The sequence below is a fragment of the Gymnoscopelus braueri genome, assembly GCF_963280865.1.
Source record: "Gymnoscopelus braueri genome assembly, chromosome: 20".
NCBI lineage: Eukaryota > Metazoa > Chordata > Actinopteri > Myctophiformes > Myctophidae > Gymnoscopelus > Gymnoscopelus braueri.
In genome coordinates, this window is record NC_137622.1 from 15,439,880 (window position 1) to 15,456,821 (window position 16,942).

The following is a 16,942-nucleotide window of genomic DNA, read 5'->3' on the forward strand; positions in this document are numbered from 1 at the left end:
GAGTACTATCAGAACATATACCCATTTTGCAATTATTTGAAACTTTGCAAATCACTTACACTACCTTTAATGTGTTTTGTAATAATAATACAAATCTACAAAGTAACTAAAGTTTTCATATAATTGTAGTGGAGTAAAAGTACAATATTTGCCTGAGATGTAGCGGAGTTGAGGTAAAAGTTCTGAAAACTGGAAATACTCCAGTAAAGTAAAAAAAAGACCTCAAAATAGTACCGTACTTGAGTAAATGTACTTAGTTACTTTCCACCACTGCTGCTACTGTCTGTACCCCCCTGTGTGCTCCATTGAGCCCATGCTTCATTCAGGGAGAGAGGAGAGACAGAGCAGCACTGCATATGGAAAAGAGCTGCACAACTAAATGTTTCAACCATTTTTATAAATGCTTCAAAAACTATAATTACGCACTGCTTTTGGATAGTTCGTTTGTTAACTTATAGGGGCACAATGGCTACTGCCACTTAGGCAACATATATAACGTGTATTTTTGACAGATAGGCGTCAGTTATTATTGCCTCTCTGTCATTTTCACTCCCTATTAATGCGTCACTATAGGACTACTAAAACTAAAAGGCACGCATTGGAGCTTCAAATTTTACCACTCGAATGGAGGGGTTGGACAGCTGTCTCGGTGGCTTACCTGGTGACAACGCTTGATTAGACACCGCAAGCTCCCGCGATCGAATCCCACCGTGAATACAACTTCTGAATACTGTTATGGAGGACCACTCGAGTCAACATGAATCTGAGCATTGACGATGCGACAAGCTCCTGGGAAAACGGTTCCTCGGAACTGGACTATGGGACAGTGGGCACATCACCACCACCGCCCGTTAACTTCTCCAGCAACTCCTCCACGGCGGGCAACCAAACGGACCATCTGGGTGATCAATTGGATCTCACCCGAGCCATCCCGCTCGCCCTGATCCTGGGGGCTCTGGTCGTGTTCGCCATCGTGGGCAACATCCTCGTCATCCTGTCGGTGGTGTGCAACAAGCACCTGCGGACCCCCACCAACTACTTCATCATCAACCTGGCCATCGCCGACCTGCTCCTGGGCACCACGGTGCTGCCGGTGTCCGCCACGCTGGAGATCCTGGACCGCTGGGTGTTCGGCCGGGTGTTCTGCGACATCTGGGCGGCGGTGGACGTGCTGTGCTGCACCGCGTCCATCATGAGCCTGTGCGCCATCTCCATCGACCGCTTCATCGGCGTGAGCCACCCGCTGCGGTACCCGGGCATCGTGACCGAGCGGCGGGCGCTGCTGGCCATGGTCGGCGTGTGGGTGCTGTCCTTGGTCATCTCCGTGGGACCGCTGTTCGGCTGGAAGCAGCCGCCGTCGCCGGACGACACGGAGTGCGGCATCACCGAGGATCCCTTTTACGCGCTGTTCTCCTCCATCGGCTCGTTCTACATCCCGCTCGTCGTCATCCTGGCCATGTACTGCCGGGTGTACATCGTCGCCAAGCGGACCACCAAGAACCTGGAGGCCGGCGTGATGCGCGAGAGGATGAACTCCGGCGAGCTGACGCTCCGGATCCACAAGGGATCCCAGGCGCAGGACGATCAGTCCGGCTCTGGCGTCGGCAAGAGCCGCGCCAGCCAGGCGCGAAGCTCCCTCACCGTCAAACTCCTGAAATTCTCCCGGGAGAAAAAAGCCGCTAAAACTTTGGGAGTCGTGGTCGGCATGTTTACACTCTGCTGGCTGCCGTTCTTCCTCGCCTTGCCCATAGGTAGGTTCAAAGTATAACAGTTCATCATGCAGTGTGTCTACTCTACACCAGTGGTTCTCAAACTTTTTCATATCAAGGACCCCCAAATTGACACATAGGCTATTAGCCTGCGGACCCCCAAATTGACACATAGGCTATTAGCCTGCGGACCCCCATTTGAAAAGATATGTCATTTAACGGCCCCCATTTAACGGCATTTCTATCTCTGGGACCCCAATTCATTTTGTAAAATCAATGTTCATTTAGCTCTGAGAGTGTACAAATTGAACCAAATGCAGGTCCATTTGGTTTCATTTGTACACTCTGAGTTACAGACCCATAAGGGTCTATCTAGCCTATTTGGTTCCATAGTAACTAATAACTATCTATCATTTAGCTGGGGACCCCCTGGACCTCCCACAAGGACCCTTTGAGAACCATTGGTCTACACTTTATAAAGGCTATTAAGACAGATGTATATTTCCCATTTGGGATGTCTACTAATCCCTATGCATAGAGATAGTTAATTTGGCAGATTATCAAAATTGCAATCTACAATGAAAAATATCAAATCAATGTAAAACTACATTTAAACACCTGCCAAAATAAAATCAGCCATATATTCAATTAGCTAATAACTTGGGCCGGATGGATTTTACAGTAATGATTATAATGTCGCATAGGAAGCACTTGTTGGCATCTGGCACACAGGCCTATTATGAATCAAATCTATAACTGGCACAAGAGACAGTCTCTCGCTTTGTTCAAGTTTTTACTGCTCTGAGTTGTCATTTGGGCAAATACAGTTGGCAGACTTGTATAATGCTACACGACAGCTCCTGAGCGTGAACCGTGAAGACTGCCCAGTGTAATGCAGGGGTAGGCAACCTTGCCAATGTTTGGCACAGGGGAGGGTGATCACTGGGCTGGCACACTGGCATATGTGTGAGAGAGAGAGGTTTTTTCTTTAAAAATTAAACATTCGGAAAGAGTTTAGTCAGTTAAATGAAGTCCCCTCACATCTATATACAAATTACATCCTGCACATAATTCTACATTCATTCAAACTCCTAACTCTAACTGGAGATGGAGTCTGGGAGATAGGTGGGTTATTGCTCTTGGCTATTGAGTCTAATGATCATTACATCCTGATGTGAAAGAAAATATTCTAAAGAAGAAGAACAAAATAAAGGTTGTTAGCCTATGGACAATCAAAATCAGATGGAAATATTACATTTTGATGTGGTGTCATAATTAAATAATGGCACACTGACTATCAAGAAACGGTTGCCGACCCCTGGTTTAATGCATGCATATGGCAAAATTGGTTAGTGTGCAGCTACAGTAGGTGCTCAAACTTGTTTCTGATGAGCTAGACTCATGAACCCATGTTACCTTGTGGCCTTGGGAGATTGCATCATTTCTCAAGATTGTAACTTTGCACCATCTGGGTATGGTTAGTATGGTTATTGTTATGGTCACTGTTGCATGATCCATGTTTGAGGAACTGGTTTAATGCATGAATCCTAAATCACTGAAACCCTTAAGATCAAAAGCTATCTGTTTAGAACTTTAGAGACAATCTGGCTCTGAACTTGAGGCTGCTTTAAACACTTTGAATGGCATCCCTACTTTGAGCATGTTAAAGGGATACTTCACTCTCCCGCCGGGGACACATTTAAAAAAAATATTAAAAATAAATGAAAAAAGTTATGGAAAATTCATGGCCCCCTCACGCATTAGTAGGACACTCTAATGCGTGAGGGGGCCATGAATTTTCCATAACTTTTTTCATTTATTTTTAATATTTTTTTTAAATGTGTCCCCGGCCCGAGAGTGAAGTATCCCTTTAAGGGCGAATATTCTACAAAAAAAGTAGCAGATCAAAATCTCACAACGCATTACATATACAGTAATAGCACAATCTCTGTATTATTCTCAAGAGTCTTAGTTAATCTTCTTAATTCTCAAAGAGTATGGGTTCTGAGTGCATAGGAACTGCGTTGTGTTCACCAAATCAGCCCTGACAACTGGATCTAGTGAGCTCTACTAAATATCACTGACTGGCAATACTTCTGGACAAGGCTGTCATGGCTGTTTAGGGAACGACAGAGGGAGTTAAACAATATATACTGTGGTGAAATGCTCATGCTGTGGGCATGTTGTGATGAAGGGGTTAGAAAAAAGTCATTTATTGACTTTGCTCAGATCAAAGAGCGGTTGTTGTCCCTCAAGCAAGGCCTCGTGCAGTGAGGTCTGGAGAGTGAAACCACAGACCACAGACTGTGGTCACTGGCATCTCTGAGTGCTGATGATAGCCCATAATGTGTGTGTGTGTGTGTGGGTGTGTGTGTGTGTGTGTGTGTGTGTGTGTGTGTGTGTGTGTGTGTGTGTGTGTGTGTGTGTGTGTGTGTGTGTGTGTGTGTGCGCTCGCGCGCACACGCACGCTTGCGTTCATGCGAGAGAAAGAGAGAGAGTCTTTTTGTGTGAAATAATTAACCCATTGACTGTGGTTGAAACTAAGAAATCACATGTGTTGTGTAAATCCAACCAGTTTCACTGGTTAATCTATATCCGCTTTGTCATTTAACCACTTTATCCATATATAGTCTACTTCTCTATCATTTTACTGTGTGTGTGTGTGTGTGTGTGTGTGTGTGTGTGTGTGTGTGTGTGTGTGTGTGTGTGTGTGTGTGTGTGTGCGTGCCTGCGTGCATGCACACACACACACACACACATGCATGCAAATATGTGTGGGTCAGTGTGTATATGTGCTTACATAGTGTATGAGTGTGCACCTGCAATACATTTTTTAAGTCTCAGAAAATGAAATGTAGCCAATCCTTGTTTTCCAAGGGTCTCTGCTCAGGTACAGTATAGAGTTATTAAGCCGCATGAGTGCCTACTGATAAGTAATGGGAATTACGATAAGCTGTTGTGTTTCAAAACAAGCCCTCCCCTGAGGCACTAGCCCCTGCCTCCTCATCCCTTGTCTGTCAGAAAGAAAAAGAAAACATACACACTCAGCAGCAGTCAGTTTTGTTATCATAAGTGAAAAGGTAGGAAGAATAAATGTGACTAGCAGTTAAATTGGTAATTTCATTTTGCATGGAGATAGATCATTGTAAAATGCCATTCACCTTAACCCATTAAGACCTGAGGCGATTCTTAAAAATGATTTCTAAATCCTAACAGTTTTTTGAAAAAATCTTTCAATAAGATAAATGCACAAAATCTCTGTCTGTCTGTCAGCCTACATCACATGCGCACACATACACACGCACTAATCAGCAAACGATAAGCCAAGGCAGGTTTATTTGTTTAGCACATTTCAACAACAAGGCAATTCAAAGTGCTTTACAAACAAACATTAAGACACAGAGCATTAAGACACATTTTATAAAAGGACATTTGAATACATTTAAAAATAAGAAGTTGAAATAAAACAGAATTATGTTTTGAGTACCGTACTGTAGAAATTATTAAAAAAAGGAGAAGAAAAACTTCAGTATTAGCCAGCCGCCTTAAAGGGATAGATCACCCCCAAAATGACTTTATTTCTATCGATTAGTCACCCCATGGAGAGTTGAATTCATGGATATTTATTTGTTTTCATCGCATTCCTAAGCCAATAATTTGATGACCGGCCTTTTGGGGGTGAACTATCCCTTTAAGGTTTGATTTACTGAAAAAGAACAGCAGACCTTCAGTTTTCTGTGAGTTTGTTCCACCTTCCAGATATGTAGTGCATAAAAACTGAAAGTTACTTCTCCCTGTTTATTACTGACTCTGAGTTCAGAAAGCAGACCTGAGACGACCTGAGAAGTCTGCATGTTTCATGGTGTAGCACAAGATCAAATGAAGTAGAAAAGTCTGCGCTTTAAACTCAAGGCAGAAAGCTAAAGCCAGGTGTGAGAGGCCAACATTGAAGTTCACACTCTGACAGATAAAGGATGAGGCTCTTGGGATGCAAAAATATACGTATATGTATTTGCAAAGGGCAAAAGTGAAAGAAGAGTGGTTGTTTCGGTTCACACCCAAACTTATTTTTTCACTTTTGCACTTAAGATTATTTTTTGCACTTTGTAACTAAATAGATTTATGCCTCCCAAGAGCCTAATCCTTTATCTGTCAGTGTGCAAGCCTGTTCAGTTTATTGTAGCACAGGATCAGAAATGCATTTTGGTCCTTAACCAATCAATGCTGTGTAAACAAAGGTTTGTTTTTTAATGTTTTTTGGACAGACAGTGATATGATACTTTCTTGCTATTAGTAAGGACCTGAGCAGCAGTGTTCTGAATCTGGTAGTACCAAGACTAGCTGTCGCATAGAGATACTTTACAACCCATAATTAATTTAACCATAGGTGATTCTGGTACAAGCGTAGCCACATTTCTCACAGTGATTAATTATGGATGTGTCATGCCACTGCTACCACCCTTCAGGCTATAGACAGTTTTAGACACTGCCTGCTGTACCATGGAGCCTTACGCTTTAACTCAAATGCTAAATGCCTTACACATTGCTGTAATCTGTATGACAGTGCAGGTCTGACTTCATTATGTATTTGTATGGCTTGACTTCATTGCCACATTTGTATTCATAAAGCCATCATTGGTCAACTCTCTGGCTATTTAAATTGCCTTTCTATTTGGAAAAGTTTAGATCTCTACTCATAGAACCTGCCACTTTTTGTTTTTACCGTCCCTCTCCATAGGAAGATTAGTTTTAGTTTTTACAATTCATGGTCCTGGAATTAGCTCCAGAAAGACATTAAACTGGAGCACTGTATCCCTTTGGGTGATTTTAAAAGGTTAATAATCTAGACTTTAAAAGTTTTCGCTTTTGTTTTGTATTGTATTGTATTGTAGCCTACTTGTTGTATGTTGTAAAGCCTACTTGCTGCTCTCTTGGCCAGGACTCCCTTGTAAAATAGAGGCCAATCTCAGTAGTACTCATCCGGTTAATACTTCAATCCTCTAATGGCTTGTTACCTCGTGGCTCTATAGCCAATTCAAATCAATCTTTATTTCAGACCCAGGAAGATCCATATCACAATTAAAAACACAACACAATGGCCCCGACACTTAGGCTCCAATGTAGCCTGACAGTGCATCGCGGGTTTGAGTCCCGTTCCCGGCGATCTTTACTGCAAAAGAAAATGCAAATAGCCCACATTGTTTCAGTTTCTGACATACAAACATGTGTGTCAATGGTTCCACAGTCTAGAGGAGAACCTGACAGAACTGCGTGTAGAGTCCGTTATGTCAAGTTTCCGAAATGACCCCAAATAATGTTCGGCAAATTATATAATGATGGCGCCATCGATTCCTCCATTTTTACGTGGATACGGAGATCCACATGATTCACATTAACAACAAAACTATATGAAAAAATATGTCTTCCCAAGATGGCGCCATGGAGATGTGGATGGCTGGCCGTCACGCGACCTTTACCACAACTTTTTTGTTCGTTTGAGTGCACAACTTTGTAATTAGTGTTGCTGACAAAGTTGAACCTTGAACCTTCTCTCACACATCTCTAAGTATTTTGTGACAACCACACATTATTGCATACAACTATACAAACAGTTATGACGTATTTTTATTAACTATATCATTGGACAATTCCAGTGTATACCCTAAAATATATTTCAACCTGGTGTCCCTATTTTGGGCATGTCATTTTAGGCAAAAAAAAGTTTCATTATTTATTTATTTAATTCTTTTTCACAAACCTTCAAAACTAAAATGGCAGATCTACAAGCTCACACCAAGCTTTTTTAAACAATGTGAAAGTATGAATTAGGGCAGGGGTTTCGCTCATTGCGAGCCAGGCACCACCATCCTGACTATCAACCTGGGAACCACTGTTGTATCGGGTTTGGACATGGGTTAAGATTAGGTTTCTTCTTGAGGTGCACACAGTCAGTCTATTCTTGGTTATATAGTGGTGGACAGGAACACAGATATGTAGTTGCAAATGTAAAGAAATACAAAATAATAATAATACTTTTGCTGTAAGCTCTGGAAATTCTGTCTGACTCATCCAGAACTTCACATGGTGCATTGGTGCTGTGTATCATACATGTGCTGTGTATCATACATGTATGATGAGTCTGTGGATCTTAATGAGCCTCTTCTGTATAGTAGTTAAGCTTGAAGTACTGTTGGAACTGAAGCACAAGCCTCCTCAAATGACCACTGATAATAATGATAATGTCTTTAATTCCACTGTCCCAACAGCTGTGGTCTAAGTTTCTCCTGAAGAAAAGAGGAACAAAAAGAAAATAGAGAGAGAGAAAGAAAAATAAAATCTTCACTTTTTTACATTACTGAATGCATGATCAGGGACCATGCATATCTTCACGTACTGCCAGTGGTCCACGGACCACCAACTTAAAAAACCCTGAAATAGGACATCAGTGGTTAAAAATGTGATATGTAAAAAAAAAAGGAGAAGAAGAAAATGCTCACAATGATACCACAATGTAATGTAAGCTCACGTCTTTGTCTCAAGCCAAGCCAAGCTCCTGTGTGGCTCAGTGTCAAAACCTCAGCGGCGGATATAGATTCACTCTCCCTGCCGTCTTTAACCTCCACCCACGGAATGGGATTTCCCGTCTCAAACTCATTATTACCCAGCTCCTCCCTTCTGCGGGTGATATTATGCGTGATTGCCTCTGTCCTCTCTGTCCACTGCACTTCTCTGATTCATATCATGTCAAAACCATCACAAGCTGATCCTAGCCAGGTCAGATCCCACCGGAGACTCTAAAGCAGAGGGTCCATCATGTGAAACGGAGGGGCCAACCAAACACAGCCGACTTCTCTAATTGCTGCATTTATATTATCTGTTGATGTCATCTCGACTCACTGTGCCATTAGCTCGTTCAAAAGTTTAGCTATTTCCAACACAACAGCTCTAACAAAATACATAGCCTACTCCATGACAGCATGGTGTAATATTTTACCCTTATGCTGATCTCTTTTTTTTTAAAGCTGTAGATGTTGGTGCCTTAAAGTGATATACAAATATTACCTTTGCAACATGAATGCATCATATCCATGCCCTCACCCTTACAGGAAGGTTTTCCTGAAAATACAGCATAGCAGTGGTTCCACAGATAGAAAGCCCAATAACTTTTCCCATAGAGATTTCCGAAAATATTTATATGGATTATTTTAAGCCTGAAACCAAGCCATCCATGCTCCTTGTGAATCATGACCTGATTTGATTCTGTGTCAAAAAATATTTGAATATTTAATTATATTATATACTATATTTAATAAATAATTTTTTTTTTGGTTTTCAATTAGTTTTTGGCACAGAATCAAATATTTTATGGTCATGATTCCTCAGGAGGCTGGATGGCTTGGTTCCAGGCTTAGAATAATTAATATAAATATTTTCGGAAATCTCTATGGAAAACAAATATGGGCTTTCTATCTGTGGAACCACAAAATGGCCGCCACTGCTAGGCCCTATAACACCAGTCTGGAATGTGTCTGAATGGAAAAGCTTTATTTTTTGGTAGTAAATTAAATATAGAGATAATTTTGGAAATATTTGCAGTTTCTGTTCTCCTTATGCACAAAACATGTATCGGTTTTGGCTGATCCTGATGAAAATAATCAGTGACCGGAGCAACTTAGTTTAGGTTTGTTTCATTGCTCTTGTTTTTGTGTACACTGAAGTTTGTGACTGGCTGATTGTTTTCCTAAGTATCACATTATGTAAACATTACACTTCAAGTGTGTTGACTCTAACAACATTAGATTAAATTAGGTCTAATGTTAGAAACAAGTCTAATGTAGCCATTTCCCAAAAATGTTTCACTTCGGGGCTCATGTTTCCCCAGCAAATAAATGTTTCAGTCTCACTAAATTGCCTTGAGATATTACAGTAATAATAAACTTAATGGAACATTTTTGTTGCTTTGGTATCAGGAATTCACCCACATTCACACATTTATCAGCCAAATTAGAATTGCAGGAATTCCTTATAACAAATTAGTTGAATCACTAATCTATTTGAATTTATGCATCTAATAGATCCCTTGAGTTCACAGTCACACATCTCACTTGAAGAAATCATTAGTCCTCAGGGGATAATTCCCCAGGCACTTAAACACCCAAAAGCACAGATGTTAATGACCCATGAAGAACCTCTCAGTTATCGACCCATGCAGGCAGCATGCACCAAATGTGACAGAATATTCCAGTCCTTGCCTTGAAGTGTTATGCAAAGCTTTGCGCATGTGTGCATATGTGTGTGTGTGTGTGTGTGTGTGTGTGTGTGTGTGTGTGTGTGTGTGTGTGTGTGTGTGTGTGTGTGTGTGTGTGTGTGCGTGCGTGCGTGCGTGTGTCTGTGTCTGTGTGTGTGTGTGTGTGTGTCTGTGTCTGTGTGTGTGTGTGTGCGTGTGTGCATGTGCATGTGCTGCATGCATGTGTATGCAGGCCATATTATGTGCAATATATCTATTCTATGCATAAGGTTATTTGTGCGTTTATGCTAATTGCTGTGTGTATGTGCTATATATGCCTGTTTCCATGTCTTTTTGTGTGCGTGTGCGCGTGAGTGTGTGTGTGGGTGTGCGCGCGCACATGCATGTGCGCGTGTGTGTGTTATGCTTACGCGTTGAGACTGCTGGCCTCTGTGCTCTCAGGGTAATTGAAACAGTGTTTGGGAAGGAAGAATAATGAGCGCGTTAAGTGTCAAAGCGTTGGTGGAGAAAGGAGACAGCAGAGCTGTGATGAAGGAGACAGCAGAGCTGTGATGAAGAGTCCACAGGGCACAGGGCAGTGCCATAACGGTACGCTCCCTGGAGACATCAAGCTCTAGAAATAGCCCCCGTGGCGCGGTTTCACTGGAAGCAATCGGCCGGAGCAATAACACCTCGTGTCTTATCATATCGAGAAACTTTAATCATATTTATTGAATGTGTGATACGCTATAGGATGTGGGGAGCTTTCGGAGAACAGTCTGCTATTGTCTGTAAGCGTGTGTTTACGTGGCTCAGCTTCACTCGTTACCATCTTTGACAACAACAGGATGTCTCGCTGCATTAACGTGTCCCATTGTTTCGTAGTGAGATGAGTGAGCTCAGGAAGGTGGAGGAGGTGCATGAAAACAAAAAAAAACACAGTTATCCACATGCCATTGTCTTGCAGCTGGCTTCACTGCCGGCTATAGACTTTCAACATAAACACACTTAAAGGGGCATGTTTAACGAAAACAAAACCCCCAAAGACGGGCTCCTTTTGGATAGTCTTGCGTTGGAGATCTGCCGAGATATCCATCCGTAGCATCTTGTGACATCAAAATGTCATGTAGTTTCTCAATTAACCCATTTTAGACGTTGTTTACCCTCTACGTCTTTATACCTTTCAATCCGGGACGTCTGTGTCAATTTAGATGCTGCAGCTGCTATATACTACAGTATATAGCAACATTGTAAACTGTAAGGATTTAGATGGGAAGACATGAATTGCATAACCAATGCAAAGACTTTATCCTGACGGGATTGGTTTCCAAAACAGTAGGCGTAGGTTTGTTAGCGACCGCTCTCGTAACTACATTGAATTGTCATGCCACCAGTCCTCCTGTGTTAAATGGTAAATGATGCATTCATATAGTGCCTTTATCCAAAATTTACATTGTGCATTACATTCACACATTCACACACCGACGTGGAGGAAACTATGCGTGGCACCAACCTGCTCAATGGGATCAGTTTAGAGGTTAAGCGTCTTGCTCAAGGACATTTCCTTCCTTCCAAGCCGGGGAATATTCCAATTCCCAAGCAGCCGCTCTTATCTCCTGAGCCACTGCTGCTTGGTTTTAGAGTAATCAGCCCACTAGCCCATCTTTTGAGTGTAGGAGTGGGACCACAGCTGCCAGTCGTACAGCTCATCGGATACCCTAATGCATTGGTTCTCGAAGTGGGGTCCGGGGACCCCCAGGGGTCCTTCGGGGGGTTCCAGGGGGTCCCCAGCAAAATGTGTTAATATAGCATCACAATAATTTTAACCACTTTAACCTTTTATACTTTGGCTATTCAAAAATAGCAGATATACAAGCTCATAGTGCGCTGAGCTTGCAAATCTACTATTTTTTTTTAAACGTGAAGATTTGTGCAAACCATTGAATATATATATATATATTTTTTAAGCGAACATTCAAATCTTTGCTTCTGGGGCTCCCTAGAACAAAAATATTTTAGATGGGGGTCCACGGCCAAATACATTTTGGGGGTCCTTGACATGAAAAAGTTTGAGAATCACTGCCCTAATGAATAAAGTGTATCTTCCCATAGTACTTTATGTACACATTCATCACAATGACAAGCAGGGGGCCTGTCCCACTCCCAAGGCAAGGAGAGGCACCGTGAGAAAACCAGTGAGTAGGAATCTAGGAAGCTAGATTCTTCACTGGCACAGGACCGGTGTCATCGTTCTCCTACCACAGCCACCACTGTTCTTGGGAGTGATCCCTTTCCCTGTAATTCCTATGATGGTTATTAGGCTAGCTATAATGCAACACAATTGTCCTTGCGCAATTTCCCTTACGTACAACAGCAACCTTCATCTGGAAGACAAGAAAGCCCTTAGGCTAATTTAAAGCACACTCCCGAGTCCCAAATAATGATGAGCCCATGGATATGATTAAAAATGCCTTTATTGTCTGTAGGACATAATGTTACTAATTAAAATGTAAGAACATTCTAATTATAAGAAGGACGCAGATCGGTTTTGACACACATGGGTTTTCCTCATGATTAAGCAACCTTGATCTGGCCAAAATATTTATTACAATATGAGATTAGGCAAAAAAGAACATACAGACACACGTTATTTTTACGCCATTTCTTTTTAGTTAGCAAAACATTTCGGGAAAGACGAGTGAAGCCAAATCAAAAACCAAGTAAAACAAAGCCTTGATTAACTAAACCCTTTAAAAGTTTTGATAACCAAAACAAACAAATGAAAACGCTACCTATTCTGTCTAAACAAACAGATGGTGGATATCACCTCTTACCTAGAGGAACAAGCTATGAACCCATGTGTGTTGTTGTTACCCCAAAGGATAAAAAAGGCCAGACAACCCAAACTGAGTTTGGCACAGATCAAACTATGACAAATATAACAATATGTCAAACAGCAATGTAGGAGGTCTAATGAGTGAGAACTTTCTTAAGCTAAATGAGGATAAAACAGAAGTTCTCATAATTGGCTCCAGTGAGCAGAGAGAATCAATAACAAGTAGACTTGGTAACCTGGCTGTAGAAAGTAACACCACAGTAAAGAACCTGGGGGTGATTATCGATTCTGAATTGAATTTCAATACACACATTAATCATGTCACCAAGATTGCTTTCTTTCATCTTAGAAATATTGCTCGAATTAGAGACTATCTGTCGTTAGACGATGCAAAGACGCTGATCCACGCTTTTGTTTTCTCTCGGCTTGATTACTGCAACGCACTCTACTCTGGCCTGCCAAAGAAAACAACTGACAGATTACAACTTGTTCAAAATGCGGCAGCCAGAATTTTAACTAAAACCAGGATGAGAGAACATATCACTCCAGTTCTTGCTTCACTACACTGGCTCCCGGTTGTTTTTAGGATTGATTTTAAAATTCTTTTAATAGTTTATAAAGCTCTAAATGGTCTGGCACCTACCTACCTCTCTGACTGCCTAGAGAGATATGTTCCAAACCGGGCCCTCAGGTCTTCAAGTGCTGACCTGCTCGAGGTGCCTACAATGACATATAAAAAATACGGTGAAGCAGCATTCTGCTTTTACGGACCGACAGTGTGGAATAAACTCCCATTACACCTAAGACAGGCCTCTGTCGATAGCTTTAAAGCACAGCTCAAGACCTATTACTTCACTCTTGCTTTTAGCTGATTCTTTGGTTGATTTTTAATTCCTCACTGTATTCCCTATTTTAATGTTGTTTTATGCCTTTGCTTTTGCCTTTGCTTTTATTTTATTTTATTTTATTTTTGTTTGCTTTATTGTTAAATTGGTTCTAACTGTAATTGTATTCTTGCTCTGTAAAGCACTTTGAGCTGCATTTCATGTCATGAAAGGTGCTATACAAATAAAGTTTATTATTATTATTATTATTAATACCTGAGGGTGCAACAGAAAAACAGGTGCAGCTTAAAATGAAGTGCGAGCCAGGTGATTGGCGTTCTAGGAGGGGAGAAGCTGATAGTCTTATGAAGATTGAAGGACGGATGGGCCAGTAACAGTCAGGTGTGGCAGATGCGGCAATCATGGGAAACTTTAGAGACAAAATGAACACGCGTGCATGCAATGATATGGCACGTAACATGTAGGATTCATGGAAAGACAATGCAAAAAGCCACACACGTGCATTTGTTAAAACACATTCTCCAGCGAAGCCTCACAGCATTCTCATCTGTCTGTCAGCTCCTACCCACAGTAAACCACCATGCACTAATATTCTGCTAGGACATTCGGGATGTCACGCCACCCTGCGTGAGACATGCAGCAATCATGGGGCCTTCAGCAACAACAGCATTACCATTTTTCACCCAAATGCCTATCTGCTGCAGCTTGCTTGGAATGCATAGTGGTAGAGCGGCATGTTTACATTACATCTAGAGTCTTGAACTTCTGATGGCTTAATGAGAGGAAACGTGTGTGTGTGTGTGTGTGTGTGTGTGTGTGTGTGTGTGTGTGTGTGTGTGTGTGTGTGTGTGTGTGTGTGTGTGTGTGTGTGTGTGTGTGTGTGTGTGTGTGTGTGTGTGTGTGTGTGTGAGAGAGAGAGACAGAGATAAAGAATGTGTGTGTGTGTGTGTGTGTGTGTGTGTGTGTGTGTGTGTGTGTGTGTGTGTGTGTGTGTGTGTGTGTGTGTGTGTGTGTGTGTGTGTGTGTGTGTGTGTGGGTGTCTAAATTCTGAGGTGACCCTGGAGTATGCTCTCTGCATGTGTGTTGGCCTTGTGTTCCACACATGAATGGGTTTCCTCTTAGGGGATGGCATTTTCACATGCTATTTCCACTCCTAGACAGCCACTTAAACGAGATTACATAACCACACGAGTTACGTCTGTGAATGGGAACGCGTAGTGGGGTTGCATTACTGCCATTAAAGCTAGGTTATTCCTTCATATCTTTCGGTTTCTCTCAGTCGTTGTGTCTCTCCATTTTTGTTATGTGACTGCATTTATATGGACTGCTACAATCTATTTGACTCTTTCTAAATAATTTGTTTCCATGGCCAGTTTATAGATCATATTCCTGTTACAAGAGTTAGAGTTACAAGTTACAGAGTCTAGCTCGATTAATAATCAGCAGCAACCTGTAAAATCCCCATTTCGATGTTTGAACCCATCCAAAAAAAACATGATATCCCTTTCCTTCTGTGACATTAAGGAGCCTAATGCTATAAACGGCCGTTACGCCACTCCAATTGGACGTTTAGCAGATCCCTGACACAATATAAGGCCTGGTTCCCCACTGAGGGTATTAAATTAATGGACAAGAGGCTGGGCTACAAAAATATTATTTTTAGAGCATTTCTAATCAGTTGGCTAGACACAGGGCTAGACAATCACACTTGAGAGCTTCAGGCCAGGGACATGAACGTACAAACCAGCATAACAAAACCAAACAGAAATGGATGCAAAAAATAAAAACAACAAAAAACAAAACAACCAAAACGACCTCAAATGCTCACCCTCTAAGCTCGGTTGAGCTCTATACCCAGTAAACCACTTTGACCAGACTTAAGCGTTCAATAAAAAGAGTAAGTCACTTCGGAATTAAAATTGTTCTAATATATAACACAGGTGAGGGAAAAAACAACAGTTACGCTGCACAGCAACAGCAGACAACAGTATGCTACAAAATACCATCACAAAATAACTGCTTCAGTACACATTTAAATACATTTGCGTACCTTAAAGGGCATAGTGGACCCTTGGCACTAAAACATTATTAATATAAAAACATTAATCTAGGGGCAATCTTGCATACAAAGCTAAACACTGTTTTTGACTGATTGATTGATTGATTGATTGCATACTTTCTTAACAGTTTGTAAACAGTAGAGTGGTACGATTTTCAATGATTGTTAAAAGGATAACACATCCATTGTGGTCCTGGGTATTCAATTCATCAAGACATTTAGACATACTGTACAACAATATACAATATATACAAGACATCATGAACGCTAGAAGCAATGAACGTAAATGTACAAAAAAAAGAAAAACAGTTGGCGGGTTGTTATTTCTGGGGTTAAACTTAGAAGATATTTCTGGGGCTAGTTACGAATTGCAGAAGAGTGCTCTTTTAAGACCCTAACCTTTAACCCTAACCCTTTGAAGGAGGGTAAGGAGCACGAGCGAAGAACGGAGCTTATTCACATGCACGTGAGTGCCCAAGCGTGTGCGTCTTTTGTGCATGAGCCGGTTTACCTTCTGGGTGTTTTAAAAGTTTATTTTCTTCTTATTTGGTGATATTGTGGAAGGTTTCTCAGCAGACTTCGGTAGAACAGAATCTAATTGATAATATGAGTGTTGTTTTAGACTTTATGGAAGTATTGTTTATGTAGTTTTGCTGTTGTTAATGTTTTTTCTTCATTTCTGGATTCTGGATTCACCGGTAAATGGTGCATTTATATTGCTCCTTCATTCAAAGTGCATTACAATTGCGCATTACATTCACCATTCACACACTAATTACGGAGGCAACCATGCCAGGCACGCTGCTCATCGGGAGCAGTTAGGGGTTCAGTGTCTTGCTCAAGGACACTTTGACACTAACCCAGGAGGAGCTGGGCATTGAACCGGTTACCTTCCTATTCCCAAGGGGATGCTCTACCTACTGAGCCACTGCTGCTGCCCCCCGGCACTACCCACTATACTAAACTATACTAAGAGATGTACATGACATTTCTGGGGCACTGTGACACTACTTTGGGAAATAACTCCATAGCTGAATACTTCATTCATATTTCTGGACAATCAGAATCTGACTCGGAAGAGTGCCTGGCATATTGGATTTCAAAAAGTAATAAAGTAAGATATTTGAATTGAAATGTTCAAATGTATTAAGGCCATGTTGGATAGCTATTACCTCCTGTAAACTGTATCTCCCCCTAGACTCAGGATAAAAACCTCCCACACACTGACATACAGAAAGCTTTTAATGAGATGTACAGTGTTCCAGA

The 16,942-nt window shown here is 41.5% G+C and overlaps 1 protein-coding gene across 1 annotated transcript in view; it reads left to right on the top strand.

Annotated features, from left to right (window-relative positions):
* Positions 1 to 340: 340 nt before the first annotated feature.
* LOC308075814 (alpha-1A adrenergic receptor-like) overlaps positions 341 to 16,942 on the top strand; it is a 29,206-nt gene continuing 12,604 nt past the window's right edge. The window contains exon 1 of the mRNA XM_080415784.1: positions 341 to 1,751. Coding sequence (XP_080271910.1) covers positions 758 to 1,751 — 994 coding nt within the window. The 5' untranslated portion in view covers positions 341 to 757. The remainder of the gene's footprint in view (positions 1,752 to 16,942) is intronic.